This window comes from Diadema antillarum, unplaced genomic scaffold, assembly GCF_040938485.1.
Source record: "Diadema antillarum isolate AM-2024a unplaced genomic scaffold, OU_Dant_1.0 seq00001204_RagTag, whole genome shotgun sequence".
NCBI lineage: Eukaryota > Metazoa > Echinodermata > Echinoidea > Diadematoida > Diadematidae > Diadema > Diadema antillarum.
The window spans coordinates 275115-296641 of NW_027271997.1; the positions used below are offsets into that span (position 1 = coordinate 275115).

The window sequence follows — 21527 nt, forward strand, 5'->3', positions numbered from 1 at the left end:
GAGACTTTAGAAAAAAGAAGATACATTTTATACTCTTCATAATTTCACATAGGGTAGTAAAGGACTCAGCCAACAGGTAAACAGGGCAATATACAGAACAAATAACGAATCAGATTAAAGGAGAGATATTTTAGATATTCCACGACTGGAAAATGTGGAAGTGTGAAGACAAGCGAATCTTGTTAGTTGGACTAAGTTCTTATGCTTTGTATTTGTAGGTGTGCATGTTGCTTTGCCAAAACTGACCCAGACTACCGGTATATAACGTTAACGTCAAGACATGTGCAGCTGCCTAAACTTGAGGGGAAAAAAGAGTCTTGATGTAGAAAGGAACATTTACTTCCATTGAGAAAAGTTGCCACAGCGTTGCTGCATCTTGTCACAGAGCATAGGAAGAAATAAATTCTTGCCACAACCCACCACCGCACATCTTGGTAACAATTGCAACAAGAATTCTTATTAAAAAAACAACAACTCTGTCTGATGATATGGGATGTGTCTTTTTGTACGGCTGTTTAGATTTTAATTATCCATGAAAGTTGCCCTAATACACTTTGAATCGATTTTTACTTAAGTCTTCTTTTTTTTTATATTGCATCAAATTCCCTGACACAACTATAGCGTCAAAAAATCAAGTCAAATATGTTGCAGTAAATACTTGTCAGTACACAATAATTGATCATTTTCTGATGAGGAATTTCTTGGAATTAATAATGATAATGAACATCGATTCAACTCTTGAACAAATAATTGACAACAATGGAATGATTCATGTGGTATTAGATAACATTAATCTACTTGTGACAGGAGGAATACAATCCATTGAAGACCATGAATCCCACGATATGATGCACTCCTGGACGTGAAGACATGGTCACAGAATGAATAACATGTACTAAAACACTTAATTATTCAGCAACAATTTTCAAACATGAATCAAACCTCAACTGTCTCACACTAGATATCATTGATTGACATATGTCACATACATTACTGTACGTATATTGTGACCCCTGAACTCACAATTTCTGCTAACTTAATAAAGGTTAGCAAGCTTCACATATCCCAGCTTTGGCTTCAAATAGCTGAAGTGCTTTCTCGTGGAGAGGCAAGTGGATTATACCATGTTACACAATTTCAGCACCAAACAACCCATTTTTGTGTGTGCTTTTTTGTTGCTTAAAACAAAAACATTGTGAGAACACTCCTCCAAACAGTCTAGATGCATTCCATGTTAGTAAAGAGGTCACCTACATGTATTATGGCTGGCTTGCACACAACACAACTGGTTAGGCTCCAATTATTCCTGCCATATCACTCTGGCACTTACCCCAGTACAACACTCTGTATACATCCATACACCAGGTTCACTGTACTACTGTATTTACATCCCAAGAATGGAGAATAATATCAAAGCTTTGTGAGCTTTGCTACATGACAAATAGGGAATTTATATTAAAAGTTGGTCTGGTGTTGTAAGCCTTTTAAAAAAAATTCATTTCCCCTAGTATCTCATCTTTCTTGTTTACACTGTTACAATGGAAATGAAAACAAATTTTGCTTTATATTGATTTTATGCATGATGATGGCATAAAATTACAAAAGGAAAGTTTTTCAAAAAAATTGTTTGGGAAAGGGGGTAATATTGATGTGCTCCTGCCCTTCTCACATTTTTCTTGAAATTGTCTTGAGTTCAGAGAAAACAAATTCCACTCATGATGTATGTTCCCTTCGATAACAGAAATTCCTACTGCTTTGAAACAATAGTAATCAAAGGAAACCACATCTCTAGTCATGTAGCATAGACTGATCACTGCTCTGAAACACAGCTCTGGTACACCTTGTGTTTACAGTCCAAAGTTCACGGTGATGTCATTACAAATTGTTATAATTCTAGCTGCTGCAACAGAGACAGGTAAGTGTTAGAAGAGATGTCTCAACGATGGGTAAGTGCTGTGATGTCAAAGAAAGTGATGTGAGAGGCAAAGTCTGTCTACTCACTAGCGATGCACTAAAAATCTAAAAGGAGTTTTGCACGCATGAATGAGGGGCTGGCTACTTGGAATTGAAAAAACACTGTCCAATAAATATCAAGGAAAGAGCCAGATGCGCCTGGTCACTCTCTTTCCGTCTTTTCGCCACGACTTACATTTCCACGCTTGGCGAGGAGAGGATCATACTGAAAGGATGACAGAAGAGACGACTCGAAAAATGGAGATGAGAAAGTTCAGTTTAAACAAGAAAAAAAAAAACAGATAGAAAAAAATTAAGTTGGAAATATATAGCTGGATAGCAACTAGGTGAAAATAGAAGAAATAGTTAGGGAGATGTTACCTTTCCTATTAGTCTAACCTAAAAGAAATAAACAGTCAAAATATACTAACCATTAAAATCTATCAAATATGTATCAATTTTCATCACAACATTACAAATTATCATCAGCATTAACTGAACATGAGTTAGCATGTAAACAAATATATTATTGCCTGATGACCAAGCTGGCTACCAAACTGACAAAAAACTTGTTTCTTCTACAAAGAAATGGATGTAAAGCAGCTCTGTACATTCATCTCAGATGAAACTGGGAAGTTTTTGTTTGATGGCCAACAGTCGGGCATTGCAAGAGAATTCACAATGTTTCAGAGCCTGACATCATCTCATACACTGTATGCTAGAACACACACCAAAACTCCCTGCTAACTCAACTAACATTCAACACATTAACCTGATCCTAATTGTCACCATTCTCTTTCAGATTCTTCTTCCTTGATGATACACCTCATCCAGGCAAGGTAAAAGTTTAAGTGTTAGCAGAATTGTGACGTGAAGCAAATATCAGATGTAGCAAGAAGGGTATGTGTCTTACCCGACAGCTCTCTGCCTGTTTCTTGAGAAGGTCAATGGTGGTGCGGTAGGCGATCAGATCTGCCATAAGTGTCTTGTGCTTCTTCAGCTGGGACTGTGGTAGGAGATAGGAGAAAGATTGGAACAATTACCAGTCTTATTCATATTCATGCGATGATAATAAACCTGGTTTAGTCAAATGACGTGAGAAGAATGCATGCAATTTCCTCAAGTCTATGCATACAATGACGATGAGAGAGGTACTTAATGAAGACAGCACGACCAGTGCACTTTGATCCCAAACATCATTCAATTACCATGACACTTACTATTGGTCATCAGGTTACTCTTCACGACATTGCCATTGCCAGGTTCTCTTGCAAGCAATAGATTGTAGCTGTTGCAAGGGCATGCATGGACAATTTATATGAAGGACTGATCCATGATATTGCAATCATGACACTGGCTAATCACCTCCTGGAGTCCTTATTCATGCCATAGTACCAGTATTGAGGGTGCATTCTTAAAATTTGCAAGTCTTCATATGCAACCAGGTCCTGGTCTTGAACCTGGAGGTCTAGACTGGACTATTTGGAACTGATCGGCCCTTACCTCAGCACTGTCTTCATCCTTGCCGTAGTCCTCACTGGCGACAATGGGCTCTTTTTCTTGCATCCAAGACTCAGCCTCATTTGCGTCAGCGAAGTACTGCTGGGCCTCAAGGGAATCCTCAAGGTCCTCCTTTCGTTGAGCTATCTTGTCCTGAAGGAGGCAAAGTGGACATTGGCAAAATATTAAGTCACTTATTGAATCAATCAACTCTGACCAGTTAAGTGCCTTGTGTCACGATTAACTGACATTGTTTGCAAGCAAAATATACATCAATCAAAAGCACAACTATTACTTCATTCTAGCACTCACACATCTTACATTTTACTCAACTCAAATACCATACGCAAATAAAATGCTCCAGTAATTGCTTAGAATATAGCACAGCTCACAACATCCTGGTATTTAATTCTGAATGCGTACTATGATGTGTATGATGGCATATAAAATCCAAGGAATTTGTGCTCACCTTCAGATTCTGCCATTTCTCCTCAAGTCCCTTCACCTTGGTATTAATATCATCAGAAGCAAAGTGACCTAAAAGAAAACATATAAATCTTGGGTCAATGTAGGCAAATTTAAGATAAGTGTTGATTCATTACAAAAATCAAAACAACTTCATACAAGAATTCTGAACAGATTATGGATATTGGTTCATTTCCCCTATTACAGTTATCATTACAACAGGTATTTTTTACATTAATAATATGAAATTTTCCTGTACAAAAACCCAAAACAGTTCATGTCTGCATGAAGTCTCTCCTTTTCTGTGACCTACAGCTTACTGAGTGAAGTATCACAAGTAAATGATTGAGCTAAAATGCAATCACTGTCATTTTATTGTTGGGTTTAGCCTTTCCTTCCACAAAAACAACAGAAAATTCTGGTCAACTCAAAGCCCATCCATCACAGCGCCAAGAGTGGATCTCTAACATCATGAAGTCTCGTCCTCTTAAGATGTCCAAACAAGCCTGAAAGGCTTTAGTGGGTTTCCCACAATGAATATGTTTATACTATGACTTGAAAATGCAATGATTGTTGTTTTTAATGTGGAAATGAATAACTGAAATGAAATGAAATGCCTATAAACTAATGTACATGTTGCTCGACTTGAAAGATGGAAGACAGAAATCTAATGACATCCAGCAGGAAATCAGATGGTACCTTCATCCACCATCTGCTGTCCAGTCTTGCAGACGATCTTGATCCTCGGCTCGTGGCCCTGGACCTCCGTCTGCAGGGCCTGGTGTTTCTTGATCAGGTTCTGCACTCCGATCAGATCCCGCCCGCGGTTCGTGGAGGACGCCAGCGGCTCCTTCTCGCGAATCCACGACTCCTCGTCGTCGACATCGCGCAAGAACTCATGGAGGCGGTGGGCGGCCTCCAGCTTCTGCTTGCGAGCCTGCAGAGGAGCCTGTGGAGGGGAGCAAGAATGGTCAAAACGGGTTTATTCTCTCACCCCTTACATCCCTCCTTCCCTACATAGCAGGTGGCAGAACTCTATCTTTCATGATTTCCACCAACAGAGACATTTGGTGGCAGCTGTGTAAAAGTTGCATCGTCGCAGCTTTCACAGTGCAGAAGGTGGTTTTAAGAAAGTGAGTTTCAGTCCTAATGTATGACTCTTTCCTTGAGGTTATTCAAGCACACACAGGTTGAACGTCTATCAGTTCAGTCCTGATTAGCGCTGCCTATGATGGTGGTATCATTCACTCAGGGCAGGTATGCAATGGATTTCAATACCTGACAATTTTCATTTTTATACAATCTCACCCTTCCTTACCCCCCCCCCCCCCCCCCATCATGTAAAAGTAAGTTAAACTGCACATAAAGGACCTCACTATGCAGTCACATTATCAGATCTTTGTCATATCTATTTTCATCACTGTGATGAAAGTCATTCCCTTCTTCTTGACTGAATTATCATCACCATCATCTCCATCATCACCATCAACACCATCATCATAGTCACCATCATCATAATGACAGATACCATCTTCAGGATTGACATCTTTCCAACAGTTTATTTGTGCTAACTAGGTATATCTCCTTTAGTAATCTAAGTCAGGTCAGCCTGGAGCAAGCATCTTTTACCTTGAGTGCCTCCACCTTGGTGGCGACAATTTGCTCCTTCTCTGTGATCTCATTGGCACCAAAGTGGGAGGCGCGGGCCATCTCTGTGGTCTGTTGCCGGGTGGCCTGGATGGCCGTCTCCTTGGCTCCGATGTCATTCTCCAGGAGGTCCAGCTTGGCCCGGAGCTTCTGCACAGACACAAGATCCTGGAGGGGCAAAGACAGTGTCAATCATTATGAATGATTGTGAGCAGACACATTTCCTATCGACCCAAAATGCAATGCTCCATTGATCAGCTTAGTTATTTCTTCCACTCATGGTAATTGTCGCTTTATTTCTCGCTTTCATAAAGTTGTTGCAGGATATTGTACAACAAAAGTCTGAAGTCTCCAAGACAAGACATCCAAGGATTTCTAAGATAAACTTTTAAAGTTCACACATCAATTACCATTTCTGAACAGAATTCATAAACAGATTGCCAGAACCATGATAACCAACAAACGATATAGAGATAAGAAAACCAAACACAAAAGAATCATCATCCATGATCGGATCTCAGAATCTGTTCCATCATTACTTTATAACGAACATCTAATCCAGGGCTCGACACCAACTTTTTTTTTCTGGTGGCTCATTCAGGCCACTTAAATTTTTAACTCTGAAATTTTGGTGGCCCCAAAAAGAAATGTAGTGGCCCAACATAAAGGGAAACATGACAATCTATTTTGAATCTGGAGTGCACAATTGAGCTACCAAAAGATAAGCTTTTTTCTGGCCTGCCATCAATTTTTATTAGCCCCAGGCCACCGTGTTACTGCTCATGTCAAGGCTTGTCTAATCCCTATCCATAATCTTGTCAACATAACATCCATAAGGCTAACAGACAAGGGAACATGAATCGAAGTACAGCACTCACCTTTCCAATATCATCTGAGCCAAGGATGGCATCAAAGTCAGTCAGGGAGGTGGCAATCTCATCAATGTTACGAGTCACTACAGCAGCTTCTGTGGCCTGGGAGAGTTTCTGGGCTGTAGGGTCATTTCACACACAAAATATCGGAAGGTTGACATTTTGCTTCTTAGTTTTTGAAACAACACAAAGTGCAACACACATACATGTAAGTTCTGCTGCCCTAAAATAAATTTCAGTTGATATACTCAGTAATTGACAATTACTTTAGTTACTCTGAATGCTTCCAGTATTGTTAATGAGCTCTAACAGAAATCACATTTCTGTGTTTCTTTCAACACATTAATTCCATGATATCATAATGTGATTGCGTGAAAGGGTTATCATATGTAAGTACATCACAGTAATAAATAGTTCGATCACAATTAAGGTGCATGACTTCAGCAACGCACACACAAGATGCTACTAGATAGATGTTAACATGTCTCATCGTGTTCTAATGTGTAATCTTACTCTCACATGTTTAATCTATTGCCTTTCTAACCAACATCAGAAAGAAAGAATCTTACAGCATGCAATATAACATGGTATACATATGACACATCCATTCATAATGGCTTTTTGGCACGATCAGTCCGGAATGACACAATGGCATTTATAACTGTCTGAAAGTTACCTAATCTCTGCATAGAAAATCCTTGCAGAAACAAACAAACAAACAAAAAGTGAAGACAAGGAAAGACCAGGATCAGTGCACAAGGAACTCACTCTTCTCCTCAGACTGGTTCAGGAGGGTCATCCAAAGCTCATTGAGGCTCTCCAGGCGACGCCGGATCTCATCCGAGTTGTAGTGATCCTCGGCGATCATGGCGTTACCCTCGTCCCGAACCTTACTGATGCGCTGCTGGTTGGCCTGGAGCTCTGATTCGAAGACGGCATGCTTCTGGGCTTTGCGCTGCAGGTTAGTGGGGTCCTATACCACGAGATGGTGAACAAAAGTACAGTATTACAAGATAGTGAGGGAGATAGCATCAATCAAAGGCTGTCATTTTAAAGCTTGATTCAGAAAAACTATTTCAAGCTCACGCCAGAACCCAGAAACTTCAAAAGAGATTGGCGCAATCACAAGTAACTTTGATGATGAGCTTCAACCAGCACAATGAGGTGTAATCAATGGCAGTGGTAAGTGCTATAAAAGCGCAATATCATTATTTGTCTTAGAATTTAATTTCTTTGCACTGGACAAGAGGAAACTCAAACTAGCTCTAAGGATAATTGCATGATGTTGGAGTATACATGAAATTCACGGTATGCACGGTATTGGTTGGTGGCTTTGCCTGAATGAACAAGTTTACTTTGCACTGTGTGAAAGCCCCAGATTTGCATCATCTTAAAACTGTGAAGGATTGCACAAATGATCACAAAATATCTGAATGACACACATGTATGTCTTCAATACCATGAGATCATACATTTTTCTCATGTGTGGAAATTTCTTGAACAGAAATGGTGCAATGATTGATGTCATGTTTTTGCAAGCGATACGATCACACAAATAATTTTGTTGCTTCTACTCGAACCATTCAGGTTTTTCTTTTGATGCACATTTAAAAGTAAACTGACATCTAGGTCATGTCTATTCTATTATTAAAGCTATTTCATATCACCATACCACTCTCCTGAGTGCACAAAGACTGTGTCCTTTCTCTCCTCTGTGATATAGAGGAGACTGAGACCAAAGTTGGTTTACCTTGTATGATTCATCAGATGTTCCCTTGACCTTCTCTCGGATCCAGGCCTCCACCTCATCTGCATCCCGGTCAAACTGCTGGTAGCGGTAGGAGTCCTCCAGCAGACGGCGACGACGGCTCGTCTTGTCAATGAGGGCAGCGCGGCGCTCCAGAAGCTGACAAGACCAGGGAGAAAAGAGATCATACAAGGTTTTAGAGTGTATTAGCTAACTTCCTTATATTTTCGTACCAAATAAAATGGATATAAAATTTACCAATCACCCACTGGTTTTCCTGAATGCAAGCAACTGGGAGATGCCAGGGAATTGGGTGACTGGGGGCTTAACAAAAAGTTTTCACACAAATTGTTTTACCTCGAGAGATTTTACTGATCATGACAAGTGCTCAGATCATGGGAAATGCAAAAAATGTACTCAATATGAATGCCCCTAGCAAATTAAACAATAGCCACATGACTACAACAAGATGACTTACAGGGCATTCATGTGTCAATTACACCATGCATTTCTTTCCCCTACATCCACCCTCTATAATTTGCCAACCCACTGCTGGACAAGATATTACATGACCTAATAGAAGTTCTGTGTTCATGAGATTGAAGTAATCAGCTAGTTTGCAATCTGCTGAATCAAACATGTCAAACAAATGAGAGATTTATTGAGTCTTAAAACCATTAAATCAGATTCATTGGTCCTTGAAACCATCAAATTGACAGGGCTGTACTACAATGTACAGTATTGACTCACCTCATTCCTGTGCTGGTCTACATCAGGTGCTGCATAGTGTTCACTCTCAATCAGCTTAGTGGCAAAGTCATCCAAAGCCTCCATGGTGACAAAAATGAACACAAGAAATAATGTGATGCATATAACCTTATGCAGATCAACATTTATATTGATTATACTCATATTTTCCATCTCTTTCTCACACTCTACTTCAAATCAACATTTTGCTGTTCACCATTATTTCATAGATTTCATCATGTCAAAAAAAAAAAGAAGTATGCAATTGCGCAATGTTTTAGTCTATCATTACGAGATGTGAGTATATAACCATTGTTTCTCCCATATCTGCCAAAATGCTTATCTGGATTCGCTTATCCAGACAGATGCTGGTCCCGACATGGCCGAATATCAAACAGAGGTCAGACTGTAGGATGAAGTGGGAGAAAGACATATAAGGCAGAGCTTGAAATAACCGTCATCTCCTTGTTTCATAACTCACCTTGATCTTCTCTTCCTGGGCATTGAGTGACTTCTCAAAGTCATCATGTTTCTTGATCAGAGCTTCCACTTCATCGATGGAGTCTCCAAGGTCCTCGTTGGCCAGGAATGCCTGCCATGAAGAGACACACATGGGAAGAATATCACAGTAAATGTAAATAACATGATTGATTTCCACCTTGGACAAGTTGCTATGCTTACACAGATTAGCTCACGAGTGAATCATTCTAATTATAGGCAGTAAAAAACATGTATTTACTACTAAAACTATGTTAAATAATCAATGCAACAATCGCAATTTTGAATTTAAAAGAAAACAGAAAATTCTCATTCTTGCTATTCTATATCTCAGCTGAAATGAACAAAATTGTAGTGAAGATTATTTGGTATATAACTGCAGTGGAATTCAACAGTCCTGCATCTAGGACTTTTGTAGTCATGCAAATATGTGACCGGCGACAACGGTTTCAGGCAAAAGTCGGGCATTTTGAAAATTCATTTTTTCACTGAATCACATTGCCCATTTCCTAAGCTTTGCATTGATATAAAACACTTGCATTCTTCGGCACCATAAGTGGGCATGGAAAGCGAAATAAAATGCACTTTTTAAGTTGTTAGCCTGACAAAATTGCGAGAAAACGGGCTTTGAAGATTCACCTCTTTCTCAAAGACAATGTCCGAGCGGCGATGCGAGGTGAGAATCACCCATCCGTACGATGGTGCCAATCGATGTTAAGCTCCGCCTCTAGCAACCACATCGCCTTCTGATTGGCTCACTGAGAGAGTCAAATTTCCCGGGCACCCTTCCTATGAGCTCAGCGTATGGAGCCGAAAAACAATGCGGTTCGCTCGGGTTTGTTTTTCCATTACGTCTTTCAAGATGGCGGATACGATGGATGATTGCACGTATGGTGTACATGTGTATGGTGCACGCATTACGCAATGGCATCCACACGCCATGACCATGTGCATGTAACAGGAGCGGGTGGCGAATCCACACATTTACAAATCGCGTTTTCATTGTTGTTGATTTGACTTTATCATTGCCGACCCTTTTGAAGGCAGAAAAATGCCAGTGCTGGCAAAGGTCACGCTTCCTGTTTGTTTTGCTTTTACAAGCCGTGCATATGTTGCCTTGTTTGGTGGTGTTAAGTATATTAAAACAAACAAACAAACACGACTCGTTTCGTGCGATCTTGATGTGTAGTATTTGAATATAACTGGTTTCATGTGACCTCTCCTTTCCTCTCATCTACCTTCCCTTGAGTCAGTCTGCTGTCGTAATTTTTACTACATGTACAAGTAGACTATTGTTTTTTTTCTTTTCACACGATTATGTCGTGCTATGTACATGATATTTGTTTCAATTCCGTTGTCGAACATTGCGGTAGAATAGTTTGGATAGAAAGCCAAACGAAGAGCACGCACTACAGCGTATAAAACCACTATACAGTCTGTAGCAAGAACAATGGAGCATGTAATCATGCACGCGTGGACAAAGCATTCCCCAAACGCTGCAAGTGGTGTCTCAGAAAGCCGAATTATGTAAATGTGTGCGACGCACCAGCCAATCGCATGCGAGACCTTGCGCCGTAGCAACGCTGGGGATATTGGCGCGGCGTTCAAAAGAAGCTCGAAACTGACGAGTGCGATCCAACATAGGGTGCTTAAAATTCCATTTTCGATAGGAAAAACGTAGTCTTATGCTACGAAATTTAGTGCAGATGTAGAAAACATATCAAAGATTTGATTTCTGCAAAAAACCCAAATCGACAAAAATAATGGTAAAGATCTTTGTACCCCGCCTAGGAGGAAATTTGCTATTGCGACTTTTGCCTGAAACCGTTGTCGCGGGTCACATATGGTTGGTATAAGGAAAATACATGACTCATAAAATCTATAGCATCATTTCATCTTGTGATGTCACAGACCAAACTAAAAAGACCAAACAAAAGTTGTTTTGTCACTGGCTAAATGTTGATATCAAACATGGAGGAAAGATTTCCCTTTTTCTGAAAGTTTAGAAATGATGAATTTCTAGGAACAGTTTCTATCAGCAGAGGATTCAACTGGTCAGACATGAAAGCCATAATTTCATCTACGGGAAATATCAGCTGGTATGTATATTATTCCTTATCGTGTAAAATTTTGCAATCTACTATATACATATTGTTATTTACCTGAAATATAAACTACAACAGTGTATTTGATATTGACAATATCTATGACACTCAAAGATGGAAAAAAAAGGAAAAAAAAAGAAAATAAGGAAATAATATTTGACTATGACTCTTGACACTCTGCACACACCAAACGAGCAACCTACCTCTTGTTTGGACATCCATGTGTTTGCTTGCTTGGTGTCACGGTAGAAGAGCTGGAGGTCCATGCACTGCTCATACGTGACCCGACGCTCCTCCCACAGGTCTTCCAGGGCCTTCTTCTCATCAGCGAGGGTCACAAGCTGCAGGAGGCAAGGCAGATTGGGGTCATTCAGCAGAGTGAATATTGACAGACATCAATTTAGCAAAGCCACAGAACTGACTACATGACATGTTTTTACCTACAACTGAAGAAATGTATGCTGAAATTTGTAGACAGAAACACATATACATGTGTATATAATACATCAAGATACCAAATTTGTACAATAACAGCCACATTATCATGTCTATCACTCATTAGGTGATATCACGTCAGTCATAAAATTCTTTATCATGCAAATTAAGCAGCATGCTACATTACTCCTTTTCTAATTTCTTTCAGTACAGTGACATCATGATCTGCTTCTCTCCAATAGTTCAACAGATTGTACGATTCTTACACCACAGGAAGGCTTGAATGCCTCGAGGTCTTAAAGGTAGGGGGTACCTTTTACAGACCACCCAAAATGCAGCAAAACATTAAATATGAACCTCAGGGGACTTGTTTAGGCCACTGCTGAGAAATTTGGAAGTCAACAGTTATCTACAATTTGAATAATGCACAAAACTCAACTACTCAGTAGTTCTGTGTGTCAGCCACACTTAAGCCTTTTTGTTGCAGTCTTCTGTATTTTTTTATCTATAAACACAAATCTAAAAGTATAAGAGCTGATGTAATAACATATAGAGTGTGCGGCAAGAATGTATTTAGTTAGTTTTGATGAACTTTCTTCACAAAATATACATGATGGACACACACGCAGTGCATGGGTCTGCAAAGGTAGCCTAGTAATGTACTGGAATTTACGGTGAGCCCCGAAAAAAATTCAATTCAAAATCTAACGGTCAAAAAAATGTACTAAATGTTACCTTCCACTTTCAATACTTTATGGGAGTTTCTAAAATGATACTCTCTTCAACATACCACTGTATTTATACAACTCTTCATTTAAGGCATGCAAATGGGATTCCCTACCTTTAAGGCAGTTCTGCAAGTGAAATACAATACTGTCATGGTTTGGTACATCACTACTCTTCAAAGGCTCGCAATCCAATGAAAGCCACTCTACTTACCTTTTCTTTGACCTCCTCAGACTGTGGATGGTTCTCGTCCAGTAATTCCTGTCCTTCCTCGGCACACTGCTTGAAGCTGTCCTGGTGGGCATCAATCTCACCCTGTTGCCATGGAAATGAGATAATGTCATCTTTCATTCATTGTCCATAAATCTAATACCTCAACTCAGCATTCCACCATTCTACACTATCTTCTGACTGACACAAGGACACATTTCCATTTATATATATTTGTACATCAAAGACAGAAGACATTCCATCATCAAAACTTGAAAGGGGGACTCAAGTTATTCAGTGCATCCTTCCAATAGAGAAAAATGAAGCTGTTTTTGCCTAACACTAACTGACACATAGAACTTTCTGATATTTCACTTGCAGGTTAAGCATGGCTGCATCATGAACAGAATCTTCTTCCCAAGAGTTTGACAGGTTAGGGAAGATATAAGTACAAATAAAATACAGGCAAGAAAAAATTACCCCTATTAACTGGAACAGACAAAACAATATGATATCAAATCAAAAGAAAACAAACAAAACAAATCCTTTCCTACCTTGTGCTCTTGGTGGCGCTCCATCAGGGCCTCAGCACCAGGAACATCCTTGGCAAGTTCATCAGCGTTGATCAGGTTCTTCATGTCACTGATCCAGGCGATGGTGTCACGGTAGTCAGCCAAGAATCTGTGCATCTTGTAGGACTCCTCAAGTCGCACTTTACGTTCCTCAGCCTACAAGACGACAAAAACCACCATGTTAATTTTTCTGTCAATTCATTAATGTGCACATTTTAATGTCATGTTACAAATTCATCAGTTCACATTCATGTCACACATCAAGTTACAACACTTTAAATATACCTTGTGATCAATACTTTTTGATACATTTTGTGATGAGATGACATTAGACATTGTGGATGAATAACACAATATACTGAATACTCTCATGACAGGGGCACATTTGTGCATAATGGCTGCATGTTATCCTCCATTCAGATTTGCATAAGACCTTGGCCCAAACTGACCTTTGTGCGGAGGTTCTCCCAGTTGTTAGCAATCTCCTCCTTCTTGCACTGGATCTCAGGGGCGTGGTCTGTATGGATCTGCTCTAGGCGGTCCGCTTCCTCGCACAGAGCATCCACCTGTTGGGGTGATGAAGAGGTGGTGGTTAGTTGCCATGGTGACCGCATCCATGAAATAAGGTCTCTATCTTGGCATCTGTCATTAGTGCTTTTAAATGAAGATACCTTTTGTTTTTACTTCTTCAAGACAAATTTCCTGCATAACACATTCAAATCACATCTAAGCAAATAGATGGTCATGTACAGCTGTATTTTCTAATTACAAATGTGTAAATGATCGGAAAGACATATCTTTCACTGCAGATGCCTTCCAATACAAAAAAATATAAAAACCAATGAGTGATATGATCGTTGTATGCATAAAATTTTTCCTCAATGCTTGATCTTTGTGGTTCATACACTCTCTTTGAGCTTACACACTATGCTGCCAAGTCCAACTATTGCATAACTATGATATAAAACATTAATTTTGATGATCCTGACCTTGACTTTCAGGGCTTGGAGGTCACGCTCCGTCCCCTCATGCTTCCTCTGTAGAGCCTGGACACTGGCCAGGTCGCGGCCGTAGTCATCGATGGACAGGATAGAATCCTTCTCATTGATCCATCCAATGGTCTCATCAGCATCTCTGAAAACAAACAAACAAACAAACGTAGAGTGAAAACCCACCATCAATTATTACATTAGAAAGAAAAAAAAAATGACTATAAACCCTACAATCAATCTGAAATTGAGATCATGCTCGGATTAGGAAATAAAGTTTTCCTGCACATTTTCACATGTATGCCACCCCAGCTCTAGTTTTAAAAAAAAATGGTGTAAAAACAACAACAACAACAACAACCATGTAGACACTGGGCAAGACTGTTTTTCTTATCTGTGACTATTCATAACTTCCACACTGCTTTTCTTCAAAGCATACAAAGCTTAGATGGTTTTGACCACAGGAATGAAGATAACAAAACTGGAAAACTGGAATAACAAGAGTAAGCAAAGTCTGGCTGTCTACATGTATTGTTATATGCAGCTTGGTATTAATGATGAAGTTTGAATTTTATAAACAGCAACAACAACAAAATTTGAACAAAAATTGTCTAACCTGTTGAATCTTTGGATCTCCATAGCTCCAAAGAGTTTCTCCTGTCGGATGATGGCAAGTTGCTTGAGTCTTTCCCAGGCATCGTTCAGATCCTGCAAGCCAGAGAAACAACAAAAACATCTTTTACTTACGGCCAGTAGAAAAAAAAAAAGTATTCTATAACAGAGCTGCAATATGGTCTGTAATTTGCTCTTTATGTTAACCTGTGCAACCCCATCATAAATTCGGCAACAGAATATACAATTTGTATCGGGTAATTATGATATGAAATAAAATTATATCATACTAATTTGTATCGTGAAATCAAAACGTACTCTTACACTAATTTCATAATATTTTGTATATGTATTTTCTTTGTAGAATTTTGTTAATAAAAAAGTTGCAGAATCCGAATAAGAAATGAGATGAGATGATACCTGTTGTTTGGCCTTGATGGTGTCAGTCTCTGGGTGACCTTCCTCCACCAGAGTGTTGGCCTCTGAGTTTACCTCGGCCACCCTGTCCTCATGGGCATTTAGATCCTGGTAGAGAGAGACATCAGGGAAATGGGAATGATATCTCACATACACCCTCTAAGAGTAATCTTTAATCACTTGCAAACTTGAAAATTTTTGCGCATTTTGCACAACATGAAGCTGATGTGAAAATGAAAACATGCATGTTTTTTTCCTTGTCTGTAATACTACATGATATTTTGATTGCATCAAATTAAAAATGTGAAATTCATCTTACCTGACTGGGTATGAAAAAAATACTTGTGCAAATATGTCCACTTTTACAGTATTTTTTTCTTCCATCTCCCCTACAATGTGAAACTCTTCTTTTAATCAATTTCCCTTTTGACTGAGAGTATGGTATGGGTTAGATAATTCCCGACTGAAACAACAGTCCTGCCATGTTGCAGTGAAAGGAAAGACTGTTCTCGCTGTATCATAAAAGTGCCATCTATATGGATAAAAACACATCTTGTTAGACATAAAACTGAAAGCATGACTTATATTTCTAACCAATCCTTGTCTTTTTGTATTTAATTCAGGGAGAAAAAAAAGTTTATTCATATTCAATGTTTACTTCGAGACATTCTTCCATGCTGCTTTCAAGTTACCACTACATTAATCAACTTTATGTGATTTTTTGACCAAGTATCTCACCTTCTGGAATTCATCAAACTTCTTCTGCAGAACCTCCACATGCTCCAAATCAACACCAGTCTCCACTGATGCAGCAAATGGTTCCTGGGTGACACAACGAATGACAAGAAAACTTTTCAAACCATCTCACAGGCACAAATGGTGAGTAACAAGCCATAGTGTCCTGTTTCTTAACCGATGGGCAGCGGCTCACTGATGTACTGCAAAGCTCTCTCAGGTGGGCCATGGAGCTCTCTCAGATGGGCCAAGATGTTGGCCAAAAAATGAATAATAAAATGATTATATTCTATCTAATTGGGACTTGGAAAAAACTTATAGGAGCCAAAATGGGCCTCAGGTTTAAAAAGGTTGAGAAGTGACCATCAATGTATCATAATGTAGAAAGAGGTTTCAGATACATGACATGTTCAAGCCCTTTTGTTATGAACTTGACCCATGAGTAATTGCACATTTACTTTGTTCTTAAACAGCACAACACTCTCCTGAATAACTGCTGCAATGAAGAGTTACAACTTTCACAATTTTCGAAACAATTGCATTCCTATCATATAGACTTCATTTACTTCGGGAGGCTTTGTGACTTGACCTTTGACCTCACCTTGTCCTGGATCCAGTACATGACCTCCTCACACTCCCTCAAGTAGTGGACCAGTTTCTGGGCCTGCAGGAGTTTGATGCCCTTCTCTCTAAGCTTGGACAGCAGCAGCTCCCACAGTCTGTGGAGCTCTTCCAGTCGGGCGTTGATGACGTCCGAGGCAAAGTGCTGGTTGTCCACCATGACCTTACCTTGCTCGTCCAGCTGCTCGATGACATAGCTGTGGGCAATGACCTCGGCCTCAAAGGCCTGGTGCTTCTGGAGCTTGGCCTGTTATATGGAGGGTGTGAAGGTGTGAATGGTGGGGTGACAATGGACTGGAATGCTCTCAGCGAAGCAACAAATACATTGAGCATCACTTACATGTACATATTTCAAGGGACAATGAGAGAAAACATACACAAAATATATGTATGCAACATGTCAACACCAGACACACTATTACAACACAAAATCCCAAACTCAAATATATGCAACTTCATTGAAAGACCCTTTCACCATCAAAAAATGTGCTGCGGAACATAATGCATGGATAAGTTGATACACTACTAATATTCCAAGTCGTTCACCACCGTCTGATTCTGAAGAATGAATTCCACAATTTCTCATTTTGAAAATCACGGCTGGAAATCTAGCTGGATGTGGTAACTCTCTAGAAACATTGATGCATGTAGTCATCCCAAATATTCATGCATGGAACTCAGGCAGTCACGTCTACAACACTGTGATGATTCAAGTCAATTCACACATCTACAGTGTAGCAAGGATTATCTCTTAATGTTCTGGTGATAGCTATGGATATAGTAAAGTGAGGTGCCCTCACATGGATAGTTTTCTGTGAATTTGCAGGATATAATTTGACATGGAAATAGCATGTAGTATATAACATGAGATGTTTCACACGTAACATTGTTGACGCAATGTGTCAATAGAGACAGCAGTTGTTGGACATAACATTAACCATAACAATGAAAATCACATGAATCAGAATGTACATTATATATTCCCCAAATGAACCGTTGAATGACAGGATATTCATAAGGATGATTTCATCCGTATATACCATGTGACACCGGAGTGAAGATGTCCAATTGAGATTAAATATTTCACAAAGTACCAGTACAATTTACAAACAGAAAAAGCCATGTCATCAGTAATTGCATGTTGATGGGGTGAGGGATAAAAGAAAAGATATTTACTGTCAGTTTAATATGTCACTAAAAGTGATTGTGATCACCAGCAAGATATTGCGACTACGAGAAGCAGTCCTCAATCTCTGCATCACTTTGGTAATAGCTTTAAACTTCTTGTCAAATTTATCTATGCCATGAGAAGTAATATTTCATATCAAAATCTATAACCTTTCAGCTATCATATCTTATCACTTTAAACAGGTTTGATGAAAACAAAAATCATTGACAACTGTACTCCAAAAGAAGACATTAACCAAAGCCAAGAAGAATTTTTGTTTCTAACAAATCATGGGGCCACTTCAAAGTCAATCTTTACCCCTACAAATTGTAGCTTTGCATCTATAAATTTTATTTGTGTGCAGCATCACTTATGGCAAACAACTCAACCAAGAAAAACAGCATGCTGTATTTGAGGCAATTAATTCTGAATTACTTTAATTCAACTAAAGTAAACTTTGATTCACCATTACCAACAAAACTTTCACAGTAAAAATGATAATTATGAAAACTTTGGCTTAAAATAGCAACATATTATGAAATCAAATTGCATTATTGCTATTCAGCATAGTCATGAGCACGCATATATAGCATACAGAGTAAAACACACACAAATAGCTTTTAGCCACATAAAATCCCTTCAGCAACAAATAAAGAGAAAACATTCATAATTCAACAGCAACATATATTCAGAGGACTTGTACACTCACAACCATTCACCAACCACAGCTAACATCACTGCTAATATGATACAAAAATTATCATTATACACAGTTTTCTTAGTGGGCACAGGTTTTTCATCTTAAAGCAACACAAGGCAAAACACATCTAGGCTCTGTTTCACAAAAAGTTGATATGATAGCAACTCTTGCTGGAATCTCAATTGTCATGGTAACAACAAGAATCGGACTTCCTAATTGGCTGTTGCTAATGGAAGTTGCCATTCCAGCAAGAGTTGCTATCCTTTAAACATCTTTTATGAAAAGGGGCCCTGCTCAGCACTCTCTGTACTGCATACCATTTACAGTTTGTTCATGTTTTATCAGGTTTATCATCATCTAGACTCTTTTCAACATTACACTGTATCTCCAAGATGTAATGGATTTATATTCAATTCATGAATTGAAAGAGATTACAATTCTATCACACACAGAAACAACCCTTGTCTGTGGCAGGAAAATGAATGAAAAAAGGTCAGAGATCTATTGTTACTAAAAATGCATTGAACAGGGTCACTCTCTGAGTGCCATCAAAGCCAGTTTAAATTTTATATCAGAAAACCACCACATGGAGAGAAGCCAAGAAAAAACAATAAATTGCTTCATCTGCAGAGTCTCCAACTCTTTTTAATACTTTGAGGCCATTTTCTAAAAAACCTCCCACTGAATGTCTCCATTCAGGCTGTGTGTCTCACTGCTTCTAAAAGAAAAGACATATTTTCTCCCACTTGAAATTTAACTTTCTCAAGCCCAACTTGATATACATGTTGAAAAATAAAGGTAAATACACATAGCACCAGTTTATAACCACATATAAACATACAGTTGCAGAGTTCTTAAATGGGCCATGGAGCAAATCACATTTGACCACAGTCTTCTAATGATGGCTAGATTTTAAGAGCTATAACTTAAACATTCCTTGCCCCAATCTGATAATACAATTATCATAATTAATTTTCAAAGATCTCTGTACTAATCTTTTCATAAAAAGGTGACTTGACATGAGCATTCTGGTTTCCTCTAATAGTACAGATGCGTGCACATAACATTCCACATTTCATAACTACATGTACTCACAGGGGTCTGATGACTACCGTACACTGCTAGAATCGTCTTCCTAAAATTACCACACTACTTGTACATTACACACTTTACCATTAACACAACATATTGAATGCATTCTACAGACACTACACACTCTACATCACACACATGGATCTTTGTAAAAGAGACTACTCTATCACTATAATGCTTGACACTGTATGAAACGTCATCTACATTCTTCATCATCCATCCAGTAAGGCTAGCGGGAAGTCCATGTGTGGGGTCATGCAGATGCCACTTGAAACTATTTTCAGGCAGGCTAATCATTCCTGTCCCCAGGATGACATCTAAGCAGGCCTTCTTGCGGAGGAACAGTTTGACTTTGGAAACTCTGAGGAGTCACTAGCTCTGTGGTGATCTCATCACCACAGGTTTTACAAGACACGTGCTACCACGATTAACTCACCCGACCCCGCAACTTACGGTACATGCACATGAGCAAGTACAGTACCAGAGAGAAGTCATGTGTTCATTTGTTCACTCTCTCAAGAAAAGACTTGCAGTAGTTGTCTGTATTTTGTAACGCCAATTATTTCAGTAGAGATCCAGCTTCAGTCTTCTTCAAGATCATATCACAAATTTTAACAAAACTGAATGTACATCAACTTCCTCAATGTGTACAAAATAAGAAAAATGACATCGATAAAAAAGGAAAAAAAAATCAAATATATTTATTGTCCTTAGTGCTTGAGAGAACTTTGAGTCGATGTTCGTCTATCTTCTGAATAAAAGTGGTTTTACGGGCTTCTTGCCATGGAAATGTTATATGCTGCCACTAGTTTGTGGTATATCATGATCCTGAATTACGATGGATTAATCCATTAATGTGAGAGCTGTTTCCACTATGGACATCATTTAACTCCTGCTGTTCTAATATGACTAGTCTATGTACACTTGTTTGTCAACAATGCGCATGGCTTCTACTTGTACATTGTACTCTAAAAATCAGCTAAAGACACATCATACCTATGCTTTAGAATATCTTCATGCAGGTGTATTCCTGATTTGATATTAGATCAGTCAACGAAATTAAATTTTCCTTTTAAAGTTTAGAGGGATTGACTTTCTCTATAGATTTGGAAAATATTGAAAACAATAAATATTTTTGCAATCGGCTCTTTATCGCTTTAATAATGTAGTGCGAACACTACATCTTTGTGCACGGATAAAAAGTTGAATTACTTATTCTGAGATACAGTGTCCCTGTATTGTAGATGTCACTGTTGTCATCGTCACAACATTCTTATACATTTATCTTCTCACAAATTCATATTGAGCTGACACATCAGTTTACCATAATTTATTTCATTAAGAATATATTCCCCTCTAGGAAAATCTTTTTCCCCATATGAGCACGTATTTCGCATAAAAAGAATATATTTCTTAAAGTAGATGCTCATGATATTGATGTTTAATGTGTCTGGCATTTTTGATCAACACTAGAAGTATTACGCAAATCTAAATGCATACTGCTTGTTCGATGAACATTGAAATCCCTCTGTGAACACAGCAATGCAACATTTGTGAAACCTTTCATTACTACTAAGTTTGCAAGGCTAGAATTAACTATGACTTAAACACGCAAAATACCATCTCACAGACTTTTAGGATGGATATATTTTACTACTGTATGATGCATTGACAATCAGCTTTAAATCTATGAAAAGCCCACTTGAACAATGTGTA

The 21527-nt window shown here is 38.8% G+C and overlaps 1 protein-coding gene across 1 annotated transcript in view; it reads right to left on the reverse strand.

Annotated features, from left to right (window-relative positions):
• The window catches only part of LOC139744712 (spectrin alpha chain, non-erythrocytic 1-like), a 67485-nt gene that overhangs the window by 34173 nt on the left and 11785 nt on the right, over window positions 1–21527 (reverse strand). Inside the window, exons 4-23 of the mRNA XM_071655135.1 lie at window positions 16832–17098; window positions 16234–16317; window positions 15499–15603; window positions 15083–15174; window positions 14467–14611; window positions 13927–14043; window positions 13460–13633; window positions 12909–13010; window positions 11738–11875; window positions 9413–9523; window positions 8935–9012; window positions 8188–8343; window positions 7206–7410; window positions 6444–6556; window positions 5548–5733; window positions 4618–4867; window positions 3923–3990; window positions 3457–3606; window positions 2867–2959; window positions 2150–2179 (exon numbers count right to left, since the gene is read on the reverse strand). Coding sequence (XP_071511236.1) covers window positions 2150–2179; window positions 2867–2959; window positions 3457–3606; window positions 3923–3990; window positions 4618–4867; window positions 5548–5733; window positions 6444–6556; window positions 7206–7410; window positions 8188–8343; window positions 8935–9012; window positions 9413–9523; window positions 11738–11875; window positions 12909–13010; window positions 13460–13633; window positions 13927–14043; window positions 14467–14611; window positions 15083–15174; window positions 15499–15603; window positions 16234–16317; window positions 16832–17098 — 2664 coding nt within the window. The remainder of the gene's footprint in view (window positions 1–2149; window positions 2180–2866; window positions 2960–3456; window positions 3607–3922; window positions 3991–4617; window positions 4868–5547; window positions 5734–6443; window positions 6557–7205; window positions 7411–8187; window positions 8344–8934; window positions 9013–9412; window positions 9524–11737; window positions 11876–12908; window positions 13011–13459; window positions 13634–13926; window positions 14044–14466; window positions 14612–15082; window positions 15175–15498; window positions 15604–16233; window positions 16318–16831; window positions 17099–21527) is intronic.